The following is a 26,257-nucleotide window of genomic DNA, read 5'->3' as shown; positions in this document are numbered from 1 at the left end:
TTTCCCCCTGGGATCCTCAGGGAAGCTGGGCTGGTGGAGGAAAAGTCACCTGAGACCAAAGCAGGTGTGGGGCTGTGGAGCCCCTGTTCCTCCCAGCTGGGTTTCTAAGGAGTTAATTCCTATTTTTTAGGGAAAAGGATGTGGTTGGGGCAGCTTTTCCAGGGATGGGTCCAGCCAAACCCCCCTGCTCCACCCCTCAGCCTGTGTTCATCTGTAGGACCTACCTGAAGTGCCAGTGTCAAATGTATTTATTTTTCTTTTATTTGTTGAACAAATTCCCACATTTGGAGGGAGGGATCAGTGAAGGACTCAGGTCTGGAACCTTCCAAGCTCCCTCTGAGCCTGATCCTGACATGAGCCCAGAGAGGATGGGAATGGGGCTGTCCCTTCCTCCTTTTTTGGGCCAAGAGGGCTGGGTTTGGGGGATTTTAAAGAGGCTTGGGGAATTTTAAACAGGTTTGGGGGACTTAAAAAGAGGTTTGGGAGATTTTAAAGAGGTTTGGAGAATTTAAAAGAGGTTTTATTGTCTCTGGCTGCCTCTGCTCATGCCTGTGCCCAAGCTGGAAGCTGTGACTCCCCCAGCCCAGGCAGGGCGTGATAGGAAGATGTGGAAAGTGTGGTTAATTATTCCAAATGCAGTAGCCAGGACCAAATGTTGGTTTTTTTCCCTTATCCCCTATTTTTTAACGCCCAGCAGAGCCACTGGGATGGTATTTTGTACGAAGAAATCACCTATTTTTGAAGGAAATAAATGCAGTTGGATGACTCGTGTGCTGATTTTCCTTCCCAAAGCCTCCTCCTAGGGGGAGGTTTGGCATCACCACACCAGGAGCCCTCCCTTGGGGTTAGAAGGAATACTTTCCCATGCCTTTTCCCTGTTTTTCTGGCCCTGAGGGAGCAGCAGAGCACAGCCCCTGTTGCACTAGGGATGGAGATCGCTTTTATTTAGTCACTCGAGTGCTTTAGTACAGAAGAACAGATATACAGAGATGATACATGTTTGTGCTTCAACACTTTCAAACATTTAGATTCCAGTAATTTCAAGGTAAACAAGTTCCAAGACAGACTAGATTAATTTTTTTTAAAGTTTTCCTTTTTGATAAATTATTTTTTATATAAATAACTGTAACAGAAAAAAATAATAATAATAATAATAATGTCCAACATACAAGATCCTGAAGCATTTGCATTGCTAAACCAAAGAGGAACAGAAACGGGCTGGGAGACCAAAGGGGAACCAACAAATATCAGTGCAATGATACAGCCTTTGCCCTAAAAATATATATTTAACTTTATGGGCAAGGAGCAGACGGGAAAGGAAGGGAAAAGGGGGGGCTAACCACCAACGAGGCAAGAAAGAGCAATTTTAGGGTAGGAAAAGGGGGCTCACAGCCTTCAGGGGGAAGAGAACAAAACCATAGACCCCAAAATATTGCAGTGCATCTAAAGGCAAGGGAACAGGGGGGCAATCCAGGGGCGTCAAATAAAAACCCAACTAAAATCAGAGGTTTGGGGAAATCACTATACACCAAGCTCGTAAGAACGTCACAAGACACAGTCATTAATATACACAGAGTCCAGAGGGTTTGGGGGGGGCCTTGGGAGTTTGGGGGGCCCCAGAGGGATTTTGGAGAGGGCCCAGAGGAGTTTTAGGGAGGGCCCAGAGGGGTTTTGGGGGTCTCAGGGTGACGGCACGCTCAGAAACGCTTCACCACGGGACGACACGAGCGGAGCTGGGCACGGGCACCAAGCTCCCATGGCGATGGATGGATAGAGAGAGGTATCCATGGAGAGATAGCACACATATATATATATATAAAATAGCTTTTTATTTTATATATATATATATTTTTTTGAAGGAATTCCCAGAGAGGGAGGCAGGGCTGCAGCAGGGCTGTGCAAGCAGACGGGCCCCAGCTCCCAGTTTTGACCGGTTTGGTCCCTTTTCACATGGGAATTACCACGCTGTGAAGCGTCCTGGCTGCACTCCCACACCACCCCCCTCCCAAAGTCCCACCCAGATGTTGCTGTGCACATCTGGCAGGAGCACCCACCGCCCCAAAAGCCATGGGACAGATGGTGGTGCCAGCCTGGTGCCCACCTGAGCAGCAGCTGGAGCGGTGTGGGGTGTCCGTCCATCTGTCCTCCCGTCCACACAAGACCCCAATGAGGAGCATTCCCCCCAAAAAAAAGTGTTTTTCTGTCATTTTCCCCACCACTAGCAATGGGCAGATGGTTACTCAGCAATGAGCTCCTGGGCGCTTCCCACAGCTGCAGCTACAAATATATAGATTTTTTTTTCCTTTTTCTCTTAAACACAATGCATCCATTTTCTTAATATATATATATATATATTATTTTTTTTTTGGCTGTTATCCCCTCCCTGTGGATAAAATGAGATGGGGGAGGCGCTGGGAGGGGAGAGGAGGGGATCAACACAAGAACAAGAGAGAAGCTGGGGCCCACAGGGTGCAGGGTGGCACCCGGGGCCGGGCGCCCGGCAGGGACGTGGGTCGGCATCGAGTGGTGACAGAGTTTCCTTTTAACTGCTGCTCTCTTCCTCTGTTTTATTGAGTTTCTTCAGCGTGTCCAGCAGTTTCTGTGGGGTGAGGATGTGCGTGGACCCTGTGGGAGCAGAGGAGAAGGGGTGCAAGGGGATCAGTCATGGTTTGGGAGCCCAGCCCATCCCCGTTGTCCTAGGTCCCCCTTACCTGGCGGCGCCGGCCCCGCGCCGCTGGAAATGCTTGCGAGGAAATGCAGTCTGTGGGGAGGGGGAGGACTCTGGGGGCATGGAGAACGGGAAAAGGACCAGGAGGAGGGATGGAGGTGAGGGATGGAGCTGGTGGGATGAGGCAGGGGCCGGGAGGAGCCGGTGCAGGGGGGTTGTGGCACTGGGGTCACTGCAGGAGGCACTGCTGGGTGCAGGGGTGGAGTGCAGGGGACAGCTGGCATAGAGGGACCTTCCTCAGGCCCCCCAAGCTGCACAGAGCATCCTGGGGACACAGAGGTGGCCGGGAGGGTGGGATGGGACAAGGAAAACAAGGAAAACTCCCCTTGTTTGGCGGTCCCCCAGCACGATGCCAGTGGGGGTCCCACCGTGCTGCCCACTCTGGCACCGCAGGGAGCAGCACACAGGGCATGCTGGGGTGCCACTCACTGGTGAAACCAGCAGGAGCTGAACCCCAGAGCAGGGTTTGGGGGTCTGCAACGCCATGAGGCTCCTGCCTATCCAACAGCAAAGCTGAGCTGAGCAGGACTCCAGCCCCTGGGCACCCCAGAGCTGGGGGGTCCCAGCAGTGCCCAGCCCAGGGTGAGTGCTGGGGTCTGCACTGCAGCCCCTCTCCCCCAGCCCTGCTCCAGCCACTCCCAGGGCAGAATTTGGGAGCTCTGTCCCCCCCTCCGTGGGGCAGGCAGGACCCTGACCCCTCCAGCCCTGGTGAGGGGGAGCTCATGGCATGAAGGAGCTGGCCAGGGGACATGGCTGAGGGGTGATGGATGCTCTTCCACCTGGTCGGAGGAACCGCAAGCATTTTCTAATCAGAGAACCCAACAGACCCCACAGCAACAATTAAAAAAAAAGAGGAATGAAAGAATCAAAGAAAACCCTTCGGGGAGGAAGAGTTTCTTTTTCATTAGTAAGCTGCCTTTACTTGGTTTCTTTGGCTCACTCCATTGCTGGAGCCTGATCCTCAAATGATACCCTAGTGGAGTCCCTGAAGTCGGGGTGCCTCAGGTCCATGAGAAATTTGGTGGGAGTGAGAATGTGAGTAGAACCTGCAGGAGAACAGAGCGGGGCTGACGGCTGCGCCGAGGCTCCCCCACCACCACCACCAGCTGCCTCTGGGGGGAGGAAGAGGAAGGAGGAGGAGCTCGGAGCTTTGGAGGCGCATGCAGGGGATGGACCCTGGAGAGAGGCGGGATGAGATGGTGACAGGCAGGATGGAGGTGGCATGGGTGTCCGGTGACAGGGACACAGCCGGGGCAGCAGGAGGGGATGGAGGCTGCGATGCTGCTCCTGAGGAGCAGGAGAGATGCTGGGGACAGGCTCCACCAGGCAGCAGATCAGATGGTAAAGGACACCTGCCTGTGCCCTACAGAGTGTGGATCCAAGCTGTGCTTCCCTGAGGAGTTTTAGAGACCTAAGAGCTCCTTGCTGGTAGAGCATCCACTGTGTCCTGTGTGCCTCACCCACAGCTCCCCTGGGAGCAGAGATGGGAGCTGACCCTGTTGCAAGACCCTGAAAAACCTGGCTCCTGTTTGCACCCCTCTTCATTTTGCACTTTTCCTCCTGTAATGCCTCCAAAACCGAGGAGCAATCCGAGCTGCCAAACCTCCCCTCTCACCCAGCCCTGCTCAGACAACACCAGCCAGGAGACATGAAAAAATGGAAGCAAAAATGAGGATGTTTGGAGTGACACAACCCCGATGGGGAAGGAGGGCACACACAGGGGGTGACCAGAGATGTCCGGAGAAAACCCTTCGGCAGAGCTGCAGCTCCCGCAGGCTCTGGAGCCGGGGATTGGGGATGGAGTGGGATGAGCAGCCAGCAGGAGGGGCCAGCCCGGGCCAGCACTCACCTATTAGCACCTCCCACTTGCCGCTGGCTTGTGTCACCTCGTAGGCGCAGCGCATCTCGTTCATGCTCACCCCGCCCAGGATGAAGATGATGAGGCGGGGCCCGCTCCGGTACTCGCCGGGGGCCTTGTTCTTGTGCCAGTGGCCGTAGCGGGCACTGAGGAGAGGAAGAGGAGGGTGAAGGACGGGCACCACATCTCAGTTAAATCATACAGACATTGCTGTCACAGCAGGGCAAGCCCAGTGATCCAGCCACGAGTGCTGCTCGCTGTTACAGGGAGGGAAACTGAGGCATGCTGTGTCCAAGGTAAAATGAGGAATGTGATTCCTAAAGGGGAACTGAGGCATGGGATTCCTAAAGGGAAACTGAGGCACGGGATGTCTGGAGGGAAACTGAGGCATGGGATTCCTAAAGGGAAACTGAAGCATGTTGTGTCTGAAGGGAAAATGAGGAATGGGATTCCTCAAGGAAAACTGAGGCACTGGATGCCTGGAGGGAAACTGAGGCACCAGGTGTCCCAAGGGAAAACAAGGAATGTGATTCCTACAGGGGAACAGAAGCATGGGATGTCTGCAGGGAAACTGAGGTATGTTATGTCTGAAGGGAAAATGAGGAATGGGATTCCTACAGGGAAGCTGAGGCATGGGATTCCTACAAAGGAACAGAAGCACAGGATATCTGGAGGGAAACTGAGGCACAAGATGCCATGGGGGAAATAGAGGCATGGGCTGCATGAAGAGAAGGTGAGGCAAAGGGAAACTGAGGCATGGGATTCCCAAAGGGAAACTGAGGAATGGGATGCCTCAAGGGACACTGAGGAATGGATACTCCAAGGGAAACTGAGGCATGGGGTGCCTGAAGGGAAATGAAGGCACAGGATTCCCAAAGGGAAACAGAGACACAGGATATCTGTAGGGAAACTGGAGCACGGGATGACTAAAGAAAAATGGAGATACAGAGTGCCTGAAGGGAAACTGAGGCACAGGATGCCTGAAGGAAACTGAGACAAGGGATTCCTAAAGGGACACAGAGGCACAGACTGCCTGGTGGGAAACAGACCCGGGGTGCCTCAAAGGAATGCACACATGAAGTGCCTGAGGGGAAACTGAGGCAGGATGCCCTGCAAGCAGCTCCCAGAGCTGCTGCTGGCTGCAGCCCCAGGGGCTGTGTGGGGTGGATGGTGACAGTGACTATGTGGGCACAGACAGTGACCCAGGTGGGCACAGACAGGGCAGAGGGGCACCCACCTGACGGCAGTGGTGCTGAAGGAGGCGGAGGAGCGGGTGGAGATGTACGGGTAGTGCTTGGTGTCCAGCTTGTCATCAATGGCATCCTGGGGACAGACAGACACAGGCCTGGGGTCAGCGAGGAGCCAGGCACAGCCCCAGGCCCCACAGCCCTTCTGCAGGCTGTGCCCAGGGTTCCCTTCTTGAGAAGCTCAGGAGCAGGTGCTGAACTGGAGGCTCCAGCCATAGGATACCCCTCCAGCACGAGGCACCCTCAGTGTCCCCCATGGTCAGTGCCACCCAGGGTCAGTGTCACACAGGGTCAGTGCCACCTGGGACACCTTGCTGAGGTGCTGCTGCCCTGGGCACGCCTATCTGTCCTCAGAGTGAGGCTGAGGGGTGTCCTGGGGGTGCAGCCACCCTGTGGTGGGGGTGGTGTGACAAAGGAAAACATGAGCTCTGTGCTTTTGCGACCCAAGGGAGCTGTGGCTCTGCTGGTCTAAGTGCAGAGGCAGCACTGAACTGCCCAGGGCTATCCCAGTGCACAGCTCCTGAGGACACATCTGTACAGAGCCATGCCTGTCCCCTGGTCTGCCAGGACATGGGCAAGGCTTTGACAAGGCCACCCAACCTTGGTGGCCACGGTGGCACACACACAACCACCCTAAGTTGTTATTGCATTTGTAATCCAAGGATGCTGGCAAGCCCAGTTTGGGCCATGGAGACTGAGGGGAGACCTCAGTGCAGTCTGAAACTTCCTCAGGAGGGAAGGGGCAGGCACTGATCTCTGCTCTCTGGGCCAGGGACAGGAGCCAGGGCACGGCTGGGGCTGGGCCAGGGCAGCTCAGGCTGGAGCTCAGGGCAAGGCTCTGCCCCCAGAGGGTGCTGGCACTGCCCAGGCTGCCCAGGGAATGGGCACGGCCCCGAGGCTGCCAGAGCTCCAGGAGCCTTTGGGCAGCGCTGCCAGGGGTGCCCAGGGTGGGGCTGCTGGGGGGGCTGTGCAGGGACAGGGGCTGGGCTGGGGGATCCTGGGGGTCCCTCCCAGCTCAGGATATTCTGTGCTTCTGATTCCCTCAGTCCATGCAGCACCAGTTGAGTTTCCCATCCCTTTTCAGCAAGTGCAGGTCCTGTCTCCCAGCAGGCAGTGATTTAACCCCAGGCTGTGTTCCTGGTCCTCCCTGGCAGAACTGGGGCACCAGGGTGGGGTGCCCGTGCAGGGCTAGGGGCTGGATTTGATGTTCCTTGGTATCCCTTCCAACTGTGATTCTGTGCACCCTATCTGGGGCCAGGAAATTCTCCCAAAATATCCCAGGCAGGAGCAGCCTGGAGGACGCACATCCCGAGAGGTGTCAGGGTCTGGGCTGGGAGCACCCAGCTCTGTGCTGGTCCCTTCCTGGGTGGCTCTGTGACCTCCTGCCCTGCCCCCAGGCCTGTCCTGGCTGCTGGCTCACCTCCATGATGTCCTTGATCACCGGGGTCCACCGGGACAGCTGGTAGGTCTGCTCGCTGATGCGCTCCTTGCGTTCCGGCTTGCTCCGGCGGCGCAGCGTGGACTGGGCACAGAGCACAGGGACACCCTGAGCCCCAGCAGCACCAGGGACAGCCCCAGGCCACCCCAGGGGGACAGGGCAGAGGAGCAGGGCCAGGGGAGGAGCACACTCACGTCTGTGATGATGGGCACCCCGAGGTGGGCCATGTTGGTGATGATCTCGCTGTCCTCTGCAGGGATCTGAGCGTGCTGGATCAGCTTGTTCAGGTTCTCCTCGGTGATTCCTGGCAATGCAACAGGGGGTGTTCTCCTCAGGGATGTCTCAGAGAGGACACAGCCCCTCTGCTGCCACCTCAGGACACTCAGCCTGGTCAGGAAGGCAGAGCTGGACTGTCCTGGCCAGACCTGGCTGTGCCTGCCCACACGTCCTCACCGTTCTTCAGGAAGATGTAGAGCAGGATGATGCGGATCTTGTCATAGGTGCTGACATTGCCATCCAGCAGGATGGGGACAATGGCCCTCATGGGGTCCTTGATCTTCTCACCTTCAGCATCGGTGCCCATGGCCAGGTCCTGCAGGAACACGTGCTCAGCACCACTCCATGCTGGGAGGGTGGAGCTGTACCCGCCATGGTTCCATGGCAATGAGGGGAGGTGTTTGGTACCTGCTCAACTCGGCACAGCTTGTCCACAGTGCCCTGGTAGTGCTTCATGCAGTCCTCAGCCAGGTGCAGGTGGGTGGAGTACTGGGGACACAAGAGTGGTCACCCCTGCAGGGCTGGCAGCAGCTCAGGGTCCCTGTGCCACCAGCCATGGCCAGGGGACAGCTGCCACTCCTGCTCCCTCAGTCACTGAACACACACTGTCCCTTCCCCTTACCTTGCTGAGCTCCTTCTGGTACTGTGGCATCTTCTTCAGCATCTGGGACAGGTCCCTCATGGTGGTCTGTGAGGGAAGGGGACATGGTCACTCACCCTCAGGGACCTGGGGGCCACCAGCAGGGAGGGGGTGACCCCGCCAAGGACTTCTGTCCCCATGTGAGCCCCCCGTGGGGGTTTGGTGACACCTGATGTGTCACTGCCAGCTCTCCTCCCCTGAAGCTGAGGCAGGAGGGGTGTGCAGCTCTGCAAACTGGGCTGTGGCGGGGAGAAACCCCCTGAGGATCTCCTTGTGGGAGCCTCGCGTGCCTGGCTGGGGCTCAGATGGTCCTGGCCACCTTTACAGCCCTCACTGCCACCAACTCAGGGAACAGGGACAGAGCAGCTGCTGAGGGAGGTGCACAGACCCTGTGTTGGGGGCAAACTGATCCCTGGTGCAGAGCTCTCCCCAGCACCCTATTTCCCAGCAAACTGATCCCTGGTGCAGAGATCTCCCACAGCACCCCATTTTGCAGCAAACTGATCCCTGATGCAGTTCTCTCCCACAGCACCCCATTTCCAGAAAATTAATCCCTGGTGCAGAGCTCTCCCACAGCACCCCATTTCCCAGCCCCAGGGGTAGGGCTGCCATCCCACAGCCATTTCCCCCCCCCCAGGAACCTGACCACCCTTCTCCTTTGGCACAGTGTCCCCAGGAGACCCCAGCAGGTGCCAGCCCGTGGCTGAGCCTGTCCCCAGCTGGGTGGCTGCATCAGGTCACCTTGTCACCCGTGTTCATCCTCTTGCTGGAAGAAAACTCCTTCAGGGACCGGGTCACCTCCCTGCAGAGAGCAGGAGGGCAGAGCTGTGAGTGGGGAGGGTCCCTCACAGAGGGCTGGGTGACAATGCCAGGCCAGTGTCCCCCCCAGGGCCACTCACTGGGACACCTCGGCGATGTGTTTGTGGCGCAGGGTGACCCACAGGTCGTCATCCTCATCCAGCAGAACCTCCTTGATCCGGGCCTCACCAATGCCACTGGTCTCATACCTGGGGTGAGGAGAGGGGTGTGACACAGGGGACAGGGCTGAGGGCACACACAGCCCCCTCACTGCTGGGTTTGGGGAGATGGGGGGACACGAGGGCTCTTCCTGGCTGTGCCAGCAAAGTGATTTCAACTGGGATTGACCTCTTCCCCTCTGGGACCCCTTCAACTCCTAAATGTTGGGAAGGGGCTGAGGAATGAAGGGTGGGAAAGCCTTTTAGTCCCTGTCCTGCCCACCAGGGCTGCCAGAGTGCAACACTGGTGTCCCCAGTGGAGGACTCGTAGAGGATGGCAATGGATGCAGAACCCACTGGAGGGAAAATCCAATGGATGCAGGACCCAGTGCATGCAGGACCCAATGGATGAGGAACCCAATGGATGGAGAACTCAATGGACGGAGAATCCAATGGATGGAGAACCCAATGGATGGAGAACCCAAGGGATGCAGGACCCAAGGGACGGAAAATCCAATGGATGGGGAACCCAATGGATGAAGAACCCAATGGATGGAGAACCCAAGGGATGGAGAACCCAAGGGATGGAGAACCCAGTGGATGCAGGACCCAATGGATGAGGAACTCAATGGATGAGGAACCCAATGGATGGAGAACTTGATGGAAAATCTAATGGATAGAGGATGGCAATGGATGGAGAGCCCAATGGATGCAGGACCCAACGGATGAGGAACCCAATGGATGGAGAACCCAATGAATGGAGAACCCAATGAATGGAGAACCCAAGGGATGGAGGACCCAAGGGATGCAGGACCCAAGGGATGCAGGACCCAAGGGATGCAGGACCCAAGGGATGAGGAACCCAATGGATGCAGGACCCAGTGGATGCAGGGATGCTGAGCCCCCAGCTGCTGCTCTGGCACTGCCCTCAGGGGTGTCACAGGGGCGGGGGTGCCCTGCACTCACTTGTAGACGTCGTTCTCGATGGGCAGCAGGTCGTAGCTCATGGCCTGGAAGGTGAGCTCGTGCAGCACCGGCGACGCGGGGTCAAAGCCACGGTCCAGGATGAGCAGCTGGGAGCGAGCCTTGTCCGGACCCTGCGGGCACAGCAGAGCCATCAGCACCGCCTTGGGGGCTCCCTCAGCCCCACAGCTGCTCTGGGCTGCTCTGGGGGCCCCCACAGGGCAGGGATTGATGGCACTGCAGGAGGGGAGCATCACCCCAGCACCCTCCCCACTGCCAGCAGTGCTCACCTCACCCATGGTGGGGTCATCAGCCTTGTAGGCATCCAGCTTGTCCTGGATGAGCTGTGCCAGCATGGCATTGTCCTTGTAATCCCTGGGGAGGCAGGGGACAGGTCAGCCCCACAGGGCACAGCTTGGGGAGGAGATGTTGGGTGCCCCGTGCAACATCCTTGGCTCACGGGAGAGCAGGGACCTGAGCAGGTTTTGTTGTGCACTCCCACTTCAAGTGGCCTTGATGCCACTTAAGATTTCAGAGTCCCAACCCCCCAAGCTCCCCAGATCTAGTCTGAGCCTGTTTACACTGAGCATGGCTGTCTGTCTGTCCGTGCCACCCCATGCTCTGACCAGCACTGGGCACAGCAGCCCCATCCCTGCCCTGGATGCCCACACTGATCCCATCCATGTCCCTGGATGCCCACACTGATCCATCCCTGCCCTGGGTGCCCACACCTGCCCTATTCATGGCCCTGGATGCCCACCCTGGGGCCATCCCTGTCCCTAGCTGCCCACACTGATCCATGACCCTGGATGCCCACATTGGCCCCATCCATGCCCCTGGATGCCCACACTGATCCCATCCATGCCCCTGGATGCCCATCCTGGCCCCATCCCTGCCCCTGGGTGCCCACACTGCCCCATCCCTGCCCCTGGGTGCCCACACTGCCCCATCCCTGCCCCTGGATGCCCACACCTGCCCCATCCCTGCCCCTGGGTGCCCAGCTGGCCTCACCCGCGGTACCGCACGGCTGGGTACTCCTTCAGGGTGGCACAGAGCGTGGCAATCTGCTCTGCCAGGCGCTCCAGGATCGGGTTCTTCATCTGGGCCTTGTGTGGGCTGTAAAAGCTCTGGAAGGAGTCAGCTGAATCCAGAGAATAAACCTGGGGGTGCAGAGGCAGGGAGGTCAGAGGGGAGGGATGTCTGCTGTAGAGCTGGGTTTGGAAACCAGATTCATGCCCAGATAGACACAACTGAGCCTGGGACCAGGCAGCTGGAGCTCAGAGATGCTCAGGGCATCCCTCAGAATTCCCAGCTCCAGCTCCATGGTAGGATCCCTGTGCATGTGTCCCTCCCAGCTGAGCAGAAGAGGCAGGAGACCCCTCCCAGACAGGGAAACAGAGATCTGGAGCCAAGCAGAAACACACTGCACCCCAGCCCCAGTAAAAACCATGTGAAGATGCCCAGGGGTCACTCCCTAGGAATGCTGAGCACTGAAGGGTTAATGGCACCCAGCAGGTCCGGCCCCTGGTTCCTTTGTCCCCAGCAGGACCAGATGGCCCAGTGTCACAGACATCTTTTCATGAAAATCCTTTCCTTAGGATTTTTCCTCCTGAGAAGCTGGGAGGCCTCAGGAACAAAATGTAAACAATGATTATCTGCTGCTGTGGAATGCAACAGGTGCATCTGGGATTGGTCTCATGTGGTTGTTTCTAATTAATGGCCAATCACAGTCAGCTGGCTCAGACAGAGAGCCCAAGCCACAAACCTTTGTTATCATTCTTTCTTTTTCTATTCTTAGCTAGCCTTCTGATGAAATCCTTTCTTCTATTCTTTTAGTATAGTTTTAATGTAATATATATCATAAAATAATAAATCAGCCTTCTGAAACATGGAGTCAGATCCTCATCTCTTCCCTCATCCTCAGACCCCTGTGAACATGGTCACAGCCCAGGGCCAGCTCCCTGGTGCCCTTGGCTGGTGGCAGAGCTGGCCAGCACAGCTGTGGGCACGGGGCCAAGGCACAGCACCCGCTAAATCCCCCTGGGATCAGCCTGGGAAGGCATCTGAGGAGACAGGGAGGGAGCAAGGAGCCAGCTGGGGGTTACACAAACCCTGTGGGCTGCACAGGGACCTGGAGCCCCCCGGCCATCCCCCAGCCCAGCCCAGGCTCACCTGGGACTCGGAGGGGAGGAAGGCAATGTTGATCTCAGTCAGGGTCTTGATGACCTTGGCGGCGCGGGATTTCACCAGCTCGTTGAACAGGGCGTCAGGACAGGCTGTGAGGGAGGAGGAGGAGGAGGAGGAGGGAGGTGCTCAGCATCTCTCCATCCCTCACCTCTCACCCCTCCCCACCCCTCTGGATACTCACAGTCAGTGAAGAAGACGTGGGCAGCTCTGTACTTGGAGGTGGGGGGATCCTTGAAGTCGTTGATGAGGGAGTGGATGGACTGCAAGAGAGAGGGAGCAGCTGGGCTGGGCAGGGTGGCACTGTGAGCCTCCCTCCTGCTCAGGGCAGGCTCTGCACCTCCATCCCATCACCCTGCTGGCACCACTGTGTCAGAGCTCAGTGCATCCCTCTGGGTGGTCCACAGCTGCCAAGCACCCAGCCAGGGGGCTCAGAGACCCTGGCACACAGCCCAGAGCATCTGGGGATTTGATTTTGACCCCTGGAGCAAGTTACCAGCTTTGTATGAGGACCTGAAAGTCACACAGGTTTGAATGGTGTAATAATAAAATGATCACAGGGTGAAAATGTAGATTTTAGGATTTTTGGTATGGGGGTTATGGGGACAAGATGGAGGAATCTGGGTGTGTCCAGCCTTTCTTTCTTCTTCTTCTTGTTCTCCATTTTCTGCAGTGCTGTTGGCACTTTGGGATTGGTTTAGAGTAGAAGTGCACTGTCTAACACAGGTGATGGGTATTGGGAATTAAGTGTAAATATGTTATATGCAGTTTGCAGTATAAAAGGACAACACAGAGTGCCTGTGGCTGCCCTGCTGAGCAGAAAGAAAACTTTATAGATAAGAATTAATAAACAACCTCAAGACCGAAAAGGGAAGAGTCCAGACTCGTTCTTCAGTTGCGCGGGCTGAAGCAGAGACACCCTGCGCATCTCGGGGCAGCGATTATCAACAGCAACCCAAGACCACTGGAGCCAGGATGCTCCCCATGGGCACAGCTGCCCAAGCCAGGCCTCACCCTCACCCTGTCCCTGTGCCCTCATGCACTCACCTTCTCGGAGGGGGTGATGAGGTACACGGCCTCCAGGCTGGGCAGTGGCTCCCGGCGCTTGTTGATGTCTTCCACAACTTGGGGGGAGAACAGGGGTCAGGGATCAGGGCAGGGGGGCTGTGGGCAGGGCACTCAGCCATGCAGGGCTGCTGGACACCCCGTGGTGGCTGGATACCCCACAGCCATTGGATTTCCCATGGCAGCCCCTCCACAGCCAGAACACCCCCAGCCCACCCCATCCCATGCCAGCCCTGCTGGAGCTGTGGCTGTGGGCACCTGGCCACATCCCAGGGGATCTGTCTGTGCTCCTGCTCCCTTGGTTTACCCTCACACCCCCCTTCACCTGAGCTCTGCTGTCCCACACAAAACCTCACCATCCCCAGCACCTCCCAGGATCCAGCCTGGCATTTCCTTCTCCTTCCCAGGTGTTGCAGGGAGCCATTTCATTATCAGGCTGATAAAAACCAACACCTGGTCCCCTCCTAAAACTGAAGGGCTGCCAGGAGACAAAGTGTTCTGGCTGCTCCAGCCCCAGCAGGCAAGGAGGCACCTGTGGAACTCCAGCCTGGCACCAGGAGCCATCCATGGGAGGCAGAGTGGCTCCATCCCAAGTGATATAGGGCTGGATGGGGGCTGTGCCATCCTCCCTGTGCCAGCCTGGAGATGCCTTTGTGGGTGTTCTGGGGTGCAGAGGGAGATTTGGCCCTTCCCACACGGAATGTGGAGGCAGGAGGGGGAACTCACTGGTGATGCCCTCTGTCATGATGTCAGTCATCTTGCAGCAGGACGAGAGCATGCGCATGCTCAGCTGGTCCACCACCAGCACCTGGGGACAGGAGAGCACCCTGAGCACCCTCTGAGCACCCTGTGAGCACCCCATGAACACCCTGTGGGCACCCCATGAGCTGGGGGCACAGCAGGACCCTCTCCACCCTGCCCCTTCCCCGCTTCCTCCCCTCCTGGCCCTCCCTGGGTTCAGTGCTCACCTTCCATTCCCCCTTCTTCTTCACCTTCCGGATCACATCGTGCATAATCTCTGCAAGAAAGGGGATGTGGGCAATGGTGAGACCCCAGAGTCCCCCCTACAGCACCCCAGGGGCTGCACTGGGGCACCAAACCCCTACCCCTGTGCAGGGTCACACTGTGTCACTCACACTGTGCCCTAACTGGGGGTGAAGGAGGGGATGGGGGTGGTTTTGGGGTGCCCAGGGAGGGGTGGTCACCCCTAGCCCTGTTTTCTCTCGTGCTTGGCACTCACAGACAGACCCCAGTGTTCCTCCTACAGCACCCCAGGGCCTGCTGGCAGCACAGGGGCTGCCCTGGGGGCACCAAACCCCCACCCCTGTGCAGGGTCACACTGTGCCAGGCACACTCTGCCTTTTCTCTCGTGCTTGGCACTCACAGACAGACCCCAGGCTGGCTGGGGGGGTCCCTCTGGGGAGCCTGGGGGCAGCCCCACGAGGTTCAGCCCTAATCCAAAGTGCTGGGAAAACAACAGCAGCTTAAGAGCTCCTTTTAGAAACAAGAATCAAGCGGCCTGAGCCTGTTCCTTGTAATCCCTCACAATCCCATTTCACCTCCCGTGGCTGCTGGGCTTATGCAACCAGGCAGGACAGCAGCACCCCAGGAGCACCCACCCCAAATTCCCCTGCTCCTGCTCAGCCCCCTGGGACAGTTCAGGGACATGAGCAGGTGGCAGTGGGACAACCTTTGGGGTTGGGTGGCAGGAAGGGGGGTTCAAGCCTTGCCCTGCTGCCCAAACATCAGTTTTGGGGGACAGAGGTGCCCCCCAAACCCTGCAGGTCCCCTCTGACCCTGGTGTGTGAATCTCTGTCCCTCACAGAGCTAAACCTGAGGAAAGGAATCAGTGTCAACTCCTCACACAGTATTTCCCCTGGATTCCATCCCTGCAGGGTTTGCTCTGAGCCCCTGGTGCCAGGGACAGGGATGGAAGTGCCCAATAAAAACCCAGTTAAGGAACATCTCTGAGCTAGAAACCAGAGGTGTGAGGGTGTCACCCTGCCAGCCTCAGCCCTGGGAGCCTCCCCTGTGGGAGGCTCAGCCCAAGGGTGCTGCTTCCCTGGGTAAAGCCCAGCAGGGTCCAGAGCTGGCACTGGTGCCAACAGGGGTAACACAGGAGCCTCTGAGTGCTGCTGGCTGTCTGTCTGTCTGTCCTGCTGCAAAACCTGGAGAAAACAGCCATTCCTACCACTGCAAGGTAGGAATGCACATCCATCACCTTTCCTACCCAAAGGTGCCCTTAATACATAAATAACTAAATCTGCCTGCAGGGAGCCCCAGGGGACACTGGCCTTGCCCTTGGTCACATCCTTTGGCCTCCCCATGGGGAGAGGGGACACAGGACAGCTCTGGGATGGGAGAGGGGATGGAGGGTACCTGAACTGGGCAGGCAAAGCTGCTGCCTGTGCCCACGTGTGCTGCCCACCTGCACTCACCAGCTGCAGCAGGGATGGTCCTGTGTGGGCAGGAGCTGGCACTGAGGGCTGCCCGTGCACCCCAGTGCTGCTCCCTGCACACTGACAGCAGGGCACAGCTGGCAAGGAGCTGTGCCAGCTCATCCCTGCTCCTCCTGCCATTGCTCACTTGGCTCCTGCCCCAGAGCAAGCACCCAGCAACAACAGCACTGTCTGCAGGGCAGCACTGAGGCTCCATCTTCATCCCATCCCAGCAGCTCCATCCTCATCCAATCCCCACAGGCTCCATCCTCATCCCATCAGCTCCAACTTTGTCCCATCCTATCCCACAGGCTCCATCATCCCATCAGCTCCATTATCCCATCCCATCCTACAGGCTCCATCCTCATCCCATCCCATCCGCTCCATCCCATCCCACAGGCTCCATCCTCATCCCATCCCAATGGCTTCATCCCATCCCACAGGCTTCATCATCTCCATCCTCATCCCATCTGCTCCATCATCCCATCCCATCCCGTCCCATCCCATCTCACAGGCTCCATCTTCATCCTGTCCCATCAGCTCCATCCCATCCCACTGGCTTCATCCCATCCCACAGGCTCCATCATGCCATCAGCTCCATCATCCCATCCCATCCCATCCCACCCCACAGTTCCATCCCAGTACAGCCCAGGGGCCCTGCTGGAGCACCATGCAAGGGCTCAGCAGAAAGCAGCACCCAGGGAGAATTCCTGTCCCTCCCTGCAATGCAAATCCAGCTGGGGAAGGAAGGAAGGAAGGAAGGAAGGAAGGAAGGAAGGAAGGAAGGAAGGAAGGAAGGAAGGAAGGAAGGAAGGAAGGAAGGAAGGAAGGAAGGAAGGAAGGAAGGAAGGAAGGAAGGAAGGAAGGAAGGAAGGAAGGAAGGAAGGAAGGAAGGAAGGAAGGAAGGAAGGAAGGAAGGAAGGAAGGAAGGAAGGAAGGAAGGAAGGAAGGAAGGAAGGAAGGAAGGAAGGAAGGAAGGAAGGAAGGAAGGAAGGAAGGAAGGAAGGAAGGAAGGAAGGAAGGAAGGAAGGAAGGAAGGAAGGAAGGAAGGAAGGAAGGAAGGAAGGAAGGAAGGAAGGAAGGAAGGAAGGAAGGAAGGAAGGAAGGAGGGAAGGAGGGAAGGAGGGAAGGAGGGAAGGAGGGAGGGAAGGAGGGAAGGAGGGAAGGAGGGAAGGAAGGAAGGAAGGAAGGAAGGAAGGAAGGAAGGAAGGAAGGAAGGAAGGAAGGAAGGAAGGAAGGAAGGAAGGAAGGAAGGAAGGAAGGAAGGAAGGAAGGAAGGAAGGAAGGAAGGAAGGAAGGAAGGAAGGAAGGAAGGAAGGAAGGAAGGAAGGAAGGAAGGAAGGAAGGAAGGAAGGAAGGAAGGAAGGAAGGAAGGAAGGAAGGAAGGAAGGAAGGAAGGAAGGAAGGAAGGAAGGAAGGAAGGAAGGAAGGAAGGAAGGAAGGAAGGAAGGAAGGAAGGAAGGAAGGAAGGAAGGAAGGAAGGAAGGAAGGAAGGAAGGAAGGAAGGAAGGAAGGAAGGAAGGAAGGAAGGAAGGAAGGAAGGAAGGAAGGAAGGAAGGAAGGAAGGAAGGAAGGAAGGAAGGAAGGAAGGAAGGAAGGAAGGAAGGAAGGAAGGAAGGAAGGAAGGAAGGAAGGAAGGAAGGAAGGAAGGACAAGGAAGGAAGGACAAGGAAGGAAGGACAGAAGGAGGCTGGGAGGAGCATCCTGTGGCCCAGGGGATGGTGTTCCCATGAGGGAAGAGAGCCCAAGGGCAGGAGATCCCAAAAAAGGCTCCCAAAGTGCTGCCTCAGCTTCCCCAGCGTGTCCTGGCTGCAGGGACATTGTGGCTCTGTGAGAACACCCTGTCCCTCCTGTGGGAACACCCTGTCCCTCCTGCACAGGATGGGCTGGATGGATGGGGGATGTCTGAGGGGGGAGCATCTGCCTGGCTGCACAAAGTGCTGTCACATCCCCAGCCCCACCCTGGAACCAGGATGGGCCTCAGAGCAGGAGCTGGGCACCTCAAAGAGCAATTTCTCTGAGCTTGGTAGGTTTAGGGGGTCAGTCCCTAAATCCCTGGTCCCTGGGCACACTCATTCCCTACACTGATGTCCTCTCCTACCCTGGGTCAGATCTGACTCCAAATTTTGGCTCTTCCACAAAATCTGGAGCCCAGAGCCCAGGTAGGGTCAGGAAAGAGGCAGATCCACAGAGCATCCTCCAAGGAGCTCCAGGGTCCTGCCAAAGGGCACAAAGTCCAGCAAAAGCTGGAGGTTGGTGTCACACTTAGGGAGCTGTGACCATGAACTTCCCCTCCTGGTGTCCCTGCAGCAGCCACTGAACCCCAGCTCAGGGAAGAGTGCTCTGCACTCCCAGGGGAAATGGGAGAAGTGCTGATCTCTCACTCCACATCAGCAGGCCAGATGTTGCTGTCCATATCCTCAAACATCTGGCCAGAAAGGGTTTTTAGGCTCTAACATCAGCTGATGATGCTGACCACCAAGTGTTTCATCTTGGAGATAAAACCAGGTTTCAGGGAGGGCAAAAAATCCCTATGAGCATCTCATCCAGTGCCTCCAACACTTGGCTGGTCTGGACCTTCCACATCACATCTGCTTCCTTCAGGCTGAAGGAATTTAAATGACAATTTCTCCCATGAACAGGGAATACAGACAGCTCTGGATCCTCCTCCAGCACCAGAGGATCAGCTCCATCATCCCATCCATCAGCTCCATCCCACTCCACAACCTCCATCCCAGTAAAGCACAGGGGTCAGGACACTTCTGCTGTGAATGGAGAACCCCTCCAGTAGCAGTATGGCCCTAAAGTGCCACCAGGCAGGGGTCATGGACACCCAGAGTCATTCTCAGGGTGACACACAGCATGGCTGTGTCCCCTGCAGCATTCCCAAGCAGGTGACACGCAGGCCTAGCAGGACTTGAGCCCATCCATCCCTCCGAGAGGCTCATCCCACGTTATTATACCCTGGCCTTGCCCCAGCCCTGCCCTGGGAATGGAAACTGAGCCAGCCCCACGTGTCCCACTGGAGCTGGGGAGGGAGGGAGCATCCCTGCCACGCCAACAAAGCTGTGTCCCCAAGAGATGGACCCATCTGGGGTTCCCCAAGGGATGGATCCACGTTGGGGTTCCTCAAGAGATGGACCCATCTGGGGTTCCCCAAGGGATGGATCCATGTTGGGGTTCCTCAAGAGATGGACCCATCTGGGGTTCTCCAAAAGATGGATCCATTTTGGGGTTCTCCAGGAGATAAACCCTTTTTATGATGCCCCAAGAGATGGATCCATTTTGGAGTTCCCTTTTTATGATGCCCCAAGAGATGGACTTATTTTGGGATGCCCATGGAAACAATTACCAATTTTGTGTGAGGAGTTACAAGACACAAGGGTTTGAGTAGAATGATAGTGAATTTGTCATAGGGTGAGAAAGTAGAATTTTAGAATGGAAGTTCAAGAAGCAAGATGGAGGAATTTAGGCATAGCCTGTCCTTCTTCTCCTTCTTCTTGTCCTCCATCTTCTGCTGTGATGGTGACACTGTTTGATGGTTTAAAGACATAAGTCCTTAATGCCTTCCACAAGTCTAAGTCTAACATAAGTGATAAGTATTAGAAAATTATTGTAAATAAAGTACACACAGTTCTTAGTATAAAAAGTTAACACCACCCCAAGGGCAGGGACTGTGCCACAACCCAACCTGCTGGACAGATCTCAGCAGGTCAGAGAAGGAATGGAATAGATAAGAAAAAATAAACAACCTTAAAAAGCAAAACCAACAAATCTCAACTTCTTCTTCAGTCTCAAAACAAAAAAAACCCAACTTTCTAACCCCTCAAAAATCATCTCAACCACAGAAACCTGAGAAGGATCCCAAATCCCAGGGCAGCTCTGGAGAGCTGGAAACCCCTGACTCCATGGGATCAGGACGAGGTTTGCTGGAGTGCCACTTCTCCCAAAAAGCTGTCAGGCTGCATCTCCAGACGGACACGTTTGGCTTTGGGTTGGCCTGGCAACTGCATTTGTGCAGCTTCATTAACTCATTGCTCAAGCCAGTGTGAACGCTGCACTGATCCAAGCACGGAGCGGAGCACGTCCCCAGCTCCAACAGCCCCAGCTGGGGCTCTGCAGGTGCCTCCCCAAATAAAACAGGCACAGGGAGCTCAGGGCGGCAGGAACGGCCCCACACGGCCACCAGCACATGGGATCACTGAGAGGAGACAAAGCCCAGCTGATGCCCCCCAGCATGGCTAAGAACCACCCAGGGATGACCTGAACCTGGCCACCGCTGCACCCAAAACCCAAACAAGCCTCAAACACCTCCCCTTCAGCAGCCCAAGTCCTGAACACCCACTTCTCCCACTGGATTATGCCTGGAAGCCCTCAGCCTTCCTAGAGGACACATTTCTCACCCAGGAACGCAGGGATTGGTCCCAGGCATGTGTTTAACTCCTCCTTTTCCTGTCTGCACTGCTCTCATCAAGTGTGCCCACATTTATCCCTGCTGGGCAAAGCCCTGGGAGAGCTGCACAGCCCAGGGAGGAGGAGGAGGATGGAGACCTGGAGCTCTTGAACTCTGCAGAAGTTGAGTAACACAGCCAGAAGTGAAAAAGGGAAATGAACTGCATGATCACACCCATGAGCCCTCTGAGTGCCCTGCAGAAACAGAGGAAAATCCACAAGGTTTCCACTGCAGGATCAGGCACAGGGTGATGGTTGGGCTGTCCTGCAGGGCCAGAGCTGGATTCTGCTGATCCTTGTGGGTCCTTTCCAGCTCAGGATATTCTGTGGCAACTCCAGACAACTTCCTTGGATCAGGACAAGGACCTGGGAGCTGAGCAGAGTTTCCCTGTTGGGTACAATCAATGACCCACAGTCCTTGCTGAAGGCATCACCCTTCACCACCACATGTCCTCTTGCTCCAGATGTTTCCACACCCAGCAGATGTTGTCACTGGCTGTGGTGTTTCAGTGCCCAGAGGTGTCACAGTGTCCCTGAGGGGAGGTGACCCCACATTCCTCTGTGTGGCCATGACTTTCTGAGCTCGTTCTTCTCTCTGCCTTGAGCCAAAACGGAAGAAAACACCAACAAATTGTGGTGGGAATCCAGGCTGGGCTGGTCTCCTGTCCCTCAGGGACAGCAGGACAGGCTGGAGGGCAGCTGGCACGTGGCTGAGTGGTCCTTGCTGCTCCCTGACCATCTGATGGGCTGCACAAAAGCCCCTCCAGCACAGGTGTGAGCACATCCCCAACGTTCTCTCCCATCCTGGGCAATGTGGGAGCCCACAGATTGCAGCACCTTCAGCCCTGCTCTATTTTTGCACTCTCCAGAGCCAAGCTCCCTCCCCGCACTGTGAGTTGGAGGGAGCAGCATCTGCTCCTCAGCGTGAGACCAAGAGCCTTGTGATGGTGATGATTCTCCTCTGCAAAGTGTTGATTCTGTGGGAAGGAGGCAGGAATCTCTCCTGGGCCGCTTTCTTCAAGAGGTGCAGAGCAATCAGACACAGACCTCACTTCTTTTTCCCTTTCTAAAAGGAAAGAGTCCAAATCCTCTCCACTGGTGGCTTTTTTAACCTTCCTGCACATGGTGGGTGGGTGCAGTCCTGCCAAACTCAGGTTTGTCACTCTTGGTCACCTTCCACGGGCACATATGGGCAGGAGTTTCTCAGCTCCTGGTGCACACTGTGCTCTGGAGACTGAAATTGTTCTGCAATGCTTGACATGCTGAACGCTGAATTTTACAAGGATTTTTTTCAAGCTTTTACAACTTTGAGCCAACACCAGAGGTGAGACCGAGCCTGGTGACAGAGCTGCAGCCCCAGCTGTGCCCATTGCTGTACCCACACACCAAGCTGGCACTCTGGAATGCAGGAACTGGGAGGATGGGCTGCTCAGGGAGCCACTGGACTCAGGGTCTGCTCCCACCCATGATGGGGACAGGGTGCAGACACCCCCTGCTCCTCACCCACCCACCCTCTGAGGCCACAGCTGTGCCCTGTGCAGGCAAGAGGATGCCAGGGGCACCCTGCAATGATCCCTGCGCCCTTTGCTGCCTCCTCTTCCTCTCTACCTGGCACAGCAGGCACGTCCTGTGGGCACTGAGACAGGCTCAGAACATCCTCCACGAGCAGCATCTCACCCTCCATGGCTCCCTGGGCACTGACACAGGCTCAGAACAGCCTCCACGAGCAGCATCTCACCCTCCATGGCTCCCTGTGCCCAGCAGGGGCTGCAAGGTGCCCCAAACAGCCAGGCTGGGTCAGGGACCAGGCTGTGGCCCAGGCTGGCAGCAGCCCCAGCCCTGCCCTTGCAGGTGCAGCACAACCCAAGCCTGATCCCTGAGTCATCCCCAGGCAGGGCTGGACCCTGGAGAGGCCCAGCTGGGGACACGCAGTGACACTGGGCAGTGTCCAGGCTGGATTTGCCCGTGGGCACGGCCCTGGCAGGAGGCACAGGGCACAGGTGAGCTCTGGGGGAGGCTGGGCAGGTGAGGCTGCCCCGTGGGAGGATCACCTGGTGCCCTGGGGGAAAGGTGTTTTCCTGCTGCCTCTGCAAAGCGCTTCCTTATCCCAGGGCTCCTCCTGCCCACGACAGCCAAAGGAGCCTTTGGGGAGGCTGAAGGGCTGCAGGGGTTTGGATCCACCATGGAATCACATCCAGCTGCGTGTCCTGGTGTCCTGTGCCGGCCCAGAGCGGTGGCAGGCGCTGCACAGGTGTCACCCCTGCAGCAGGGCCTGTCTCTCCTGGCTGCTGACACTTCAATGAAGTAAAACCAGCCTCCTCCTCCTCCTCCTCACTGCAGGCTGCTGCAGGAGAGCCACCACTGGGCTGGGCAGGGGAATTGGCCCTGAGAAGATCCAAGGGGCACAAGAGGTTTGGAGAGATGTGCATCAGTGAAGATTTGGGGATGATGTCCCTGCAGTTAGGGGTAAGATGAAGATTTGGGGATGATGTCCCTGCAGTTAGGGGTAAGATGAAGATTTGGGGATGATGTCCCTGCAATGGGAGGGTCAGGTGAACATCTGGGGATGATGTCTGAGTAGCTGGGGGTCACCGAAGATTTGGGGATGATGTCCATGCAGTCTGGGGTCAGGTGAAGATATGGGGATGATGTCCCTGCAATGGGAAGGTCAGGTGAAGATTTGGGGATGTCTGAGCAGTTGGGGGATCAGTGAACATCTGGGGATGATGTCCCTGCAGTTGGGGGTCAGTGAAGATTTGGGCATAATGTCCCTGCAATGGGAGGGTCAGTGAAGAGTTGGGGACGATGTCTGTGCAGCTGGGAGTCAGTGAAGATTTGGGGATGATGTCCCTGCAGTTGAGGGGCAGGTGAATATTTGGGGGTGTCTGAGCAGTTCAGGGTCAGATGAAGATTTGGGATGATGTCCCTGCAATGGGAGGGTCAGTGAAAATTTGGAGATTATGTTTGTGCAGTTGGGGGTCAGTGAAGATCTGGGGATGATGTCCCTACAGTTGGGGGTCAGGTGAAGATTTGGGGATGATGTCCCTGCAATGAGAGGGTCAGATGCAGATTTGGGGCTGGGTGTCCTCAGAGCTGCCACTCTCAGGTGAAATTTTTCCCAACCAGCTCCAGGGCAGAGGGGCCAGCTCTCCCTGGGAGGGGACAGCGACACAGCAGGAGGAGCTGCTCCTCAGGCACCACCTCTGTGGACAAGCACACTCAGCTCCAGGGCTGTGCAGACAACAGCCAGTGCAGGAGGATGCAATCACCACGGCTGGACACCTCAGGAAGGTGCAGGGACACCCCCAGCACACACCCCACAGCTCTGGGGGTCACAATCTGCTTCTGCCTTTTCCTCCTGCAGCCCTGGGCCACCCCTCCCCCTGGCCACCGCCTCCAACCTCATCAGAGGCCTCCAAGCCCCGTCCTGTTATGGCACCAGCTGGTCAGAGGAATAATCCGGGCCTGGAGGGAAGCCAGGGCAGAATGCAGCTCGGGAGGGGGGGCTGGCGGAGCGAGCCATGGCAACGTGGCAGCATCCTCCCCATCCATCCATCCCTCCATCCCTCCATCCATCCATCCATCCATCCATCCATCCATCCATCCATCCATCCATCCCTCCATCCATCCATCCCTCCCTCCATCCATCCATCCATCCCTCCATCCATCCCTCCATCCATCCATCCATCCATCCATCCATCCATCCATCCATCCATCCATCCCTTCCTGCTGCAAAAGGAGCCCACAGGACACGTCCTGCCTCGGGGTCAGCCCCAGGCTTGGCTCTCCCGCTCCTCAGGAGCAAACATCTCCTGCAGGAAATCCTCCAGGGAGTGCCAGGCTGGCGCAGCCCAGGAACCCTCGTGCAGTGCCCAGGGACAGAGCTCTGGGGACCCTGCTCAACTCTGGGGGAGCATCCAGCCCCCAAGGCAGGCTGATGCAGTGAGCCCAGCGCTCCCCGAGGGGGGCTGAGGAGCACCCAGATCGCCGTGGGGACCCCGGGGTGCCCCCCCGGTGCCACCCTCGCTGCTCTGCAGCATTTCTGATGCACAAGCGCGGCTCCCCCCTCGCAGCCACCCACGCGTCCCCAGCCCGGCTGCCCGGCTCCCCATCACCATTGCCAGCCGGGAATGATGTTTGCAGGGAGAGAACGGAGCGGTTTGTCACTAAACCCTGAAGGGGAGGATTAAGTCAGATTTCCCTGATGCTGCCTGGAACCTCTCTCTGTGTGTGTCTGTGTGGCTGTGCTGTCTCGCAGCGCAGAGACAATGAATGGGAATAGGGGACACGCAGTGGCGCTGCTCTCTGTCCCCTCTCGGGCCCTGCCAGGGGTCTGACCCCCCCTTTGCCATCCCCCCGGGCTTGGGAACAGCCCTGTCCCCTCCTGATACAGCCCAGCAAAGCCCCCTCCCCACGGCTGCTCCTGCAGCACAGCCCCACCGGGACACTGCCCAGCCTCTCCCGTCCATTTTGGGCTCGCAGCCCCATCCCCGCGGGCAGGTGACACCGGCAGGTGACACCAGGGGGGTGGCAGGGCCAGACACCCCCGGGGATCCCCCCCGTGTCCCCCCCGGCCATCGCCACCCACCCGATCACACCACACCGGCCCGGCCGCGCTATCCGCAGCGCCCGCGGGAGGGCGGGGGAACGGCCACGGGCACGGCTGGCAAAAACGCCAAAAACACCCCCAAAACCAGCGAAAAACCCCAAAAAAAAACACCCAGATCCGGCCGCGGCCGGCCACGGTGCCACGGAAATAAACCCTGCGAGAGGCGGGGAGGAGGAGGAGGAGGAAGGCTCATGGCTGCGGGGGGAAGTTCCCACCGGTTCCTGCCCTTTCATTTTCTCCTTTTTTTTTTTTTTTTTTTCCCCTCTATAATGCGGAGTTTTTTCGCTTTAATTTCGCCCCGGGGAAAGGAGCGCCCCTCCTTGCTGCTCCAGCCTCGGGTGTTTTTGGAGAACAAGCTGCCCCCCTTCGTTTCCCCCCGGGGAAATATCGCCTTGCACAGCCGGGAAGGAGGAAGCGGAGCCGGGGCCGATGGGGCCGGGCCCCCCCCGCGGCTCCCGGCGAGATTCCGGCCGGGAACGGAGCGGGACCCCCGGGCAAGGGATGCCCGAGGAGGGGACACACACACAGGGGCACCCCCAGGGTGCGAGAGCAACGGCACAGCCGCGAAAATAATAATAATAATGATAGGAATAATAAAAATAATAATAATAATAATGCAACACAGCCCAGCGTTTGAGCGGGATTTGCTGCAGACAAAGCGGGAGGGCCTGGCCTGGCGCTGCGCTGGGGGTGGGTTTGGGGGGGTCTGCACCCCTCTGTGCCCCCCCCAGGCCCTTTGGGGGATTGGTGACCACGGGGGGATAAATCCGAAGGGCGATAAAACCGAGGGGGGCTCGAACGTCTCCGGCTTCCTTGTCCCCCCCCCCCCGCTTTTCCACCGCCGCCCCGTCACCAATCCCCCCCCTCCCCCAGCACTGCAGAAAAACCCCAAACACCCGCAAAAATTCCACAAACACAGCCCGGAAGGTGACAGCACCCCCGGCCCCCCCAGCCCACGACGCCCGCGTGTCCCCACGGGGGTGTCCCGCGTGTCCCCCCCCCATCCCCGAGGGTCCGTATTGCGCATCCGCAGCATCCCCCCCACCCCACCGCACCCCACCCCGGCCGGGGCAGCCCCCCCGCCCCCGCCGCTTCCCCGCGCTGCCCCCCAGCCCCAACCCCGCGGGGGGGGCGCGGATCTTACTCTCTCCCACCACAGCCTTGAGTCCGATGGGGGCCATGGCTCGGCGCCGGGGGGGTTCGGGGGGCACCCAGGGGCGCGCACGGCCGGGCGAGGCTGCGGGTGGCGGCGCGGGGATGCGGAGGGAGGAGGAGGAGGAGGAGGAGGAGGAGGAGGAGGAGGAGGAGGAGGAGGAGGAGGAGGAGGAGGATGGTGGTGATGGGGGGGGTCGGGGGGCCGCGGGGGGGGCGGTGCGGCGCGCTCAGCTGACCGGGGCGGGGCT

At 57.6% G+C, this 26,257-nt stretch overlaps 1 protein-coding gene across 1 annotated transcript; it reads right to left on the bottom strand.

Moving 5' to 3' along the window:
* Window positions 1-917: 917 nt before the first annotated feature.
* STXBP1 (syntaxin binding protein 1) lies at window positions 918-26,122 on the bottom strand. The gene is made up of 19 exons (XM_059486229.1): window positions 25,999-26,122; window positions 14,324-14,373; window positions 14,082-14,163; window positions 13,338-13,414; window positions 12,475-12,553; window positions 12,279-12,382; window positions 11,118-11,266; window positions 10,397-10,481; window positions 10,110-10,240; window positions 9,087-9,194; window positions 8,929-8,989; window positions 8,170-8,235; window positions 7,956-8,036; window positions 7,725-7,863; window positions 7,466-7,575; window positions 7,254-7,355; window positions 5,824-5,909; window positions 4,578-4,732; window positions 918-2,625 (listed from the first exon to the last, which is right to left on the bottom strand). The coding sequence occupies exons 1-19, from the start codon at window positions 26,033-26,035 to the stop codon at window positions 2,543-2,545; spliced, it is 1,785 nt and encodes a 594-aa protein (XP_059342212.1). The 5' UTR covers window positions 26,036-26,122; the 3' UTR covers window positions 918-2,542.
* Between the last annotated feature and the right edge of the window lie 135 nt (window positions 26,123-26,257).

This window comes from Ammospiza nelsoni, chromosome 20 (genome assembly GCF_027579445.1).
Source record: "Ammospiza nelsoni isolate bAmmNel1 chromosome 20, bAmmNel1.pri, whole genome shotgun sequence".
NCBI classification, from domain to species: domain Eukaryota; kingdom Metazoa; phylum Chordata; class Aves; order Passeriformes; family Passerellidae; genus Ammospiza; species Ammospiza nelsoni.
This window is presented reverse-complemented; position numbering and strand designations above follow the sequence as displayed.

What these genes read in the sequence shown, in the direction of transcription:
- STXBP1 (XM_059486229.1), bottom strand. Translation starts at nt 26,035, where the DNA reads ATGGCCCCCATCGGACTCAAGGCTGTGGTGGGAGAGA. An exon ending in ATGACCCCACCATGGGTGAG is followed by an intron (nt 10,241 to 10,396) that starts GTGAGCACTGCT and finishes CTGTGCCCGCAG; the next exon opens with GGTCCGGACAAGGCTCGCTC. An exon ending in ACCAGAAGGAGCTCAGCAAG is followed by an intron (nt 8,037 to 8,169) that starts GTAAGGGGAAGG and finishes TTGTGTCCCCAG; the next exon opens with TACTCCACCCACCTGCACCT.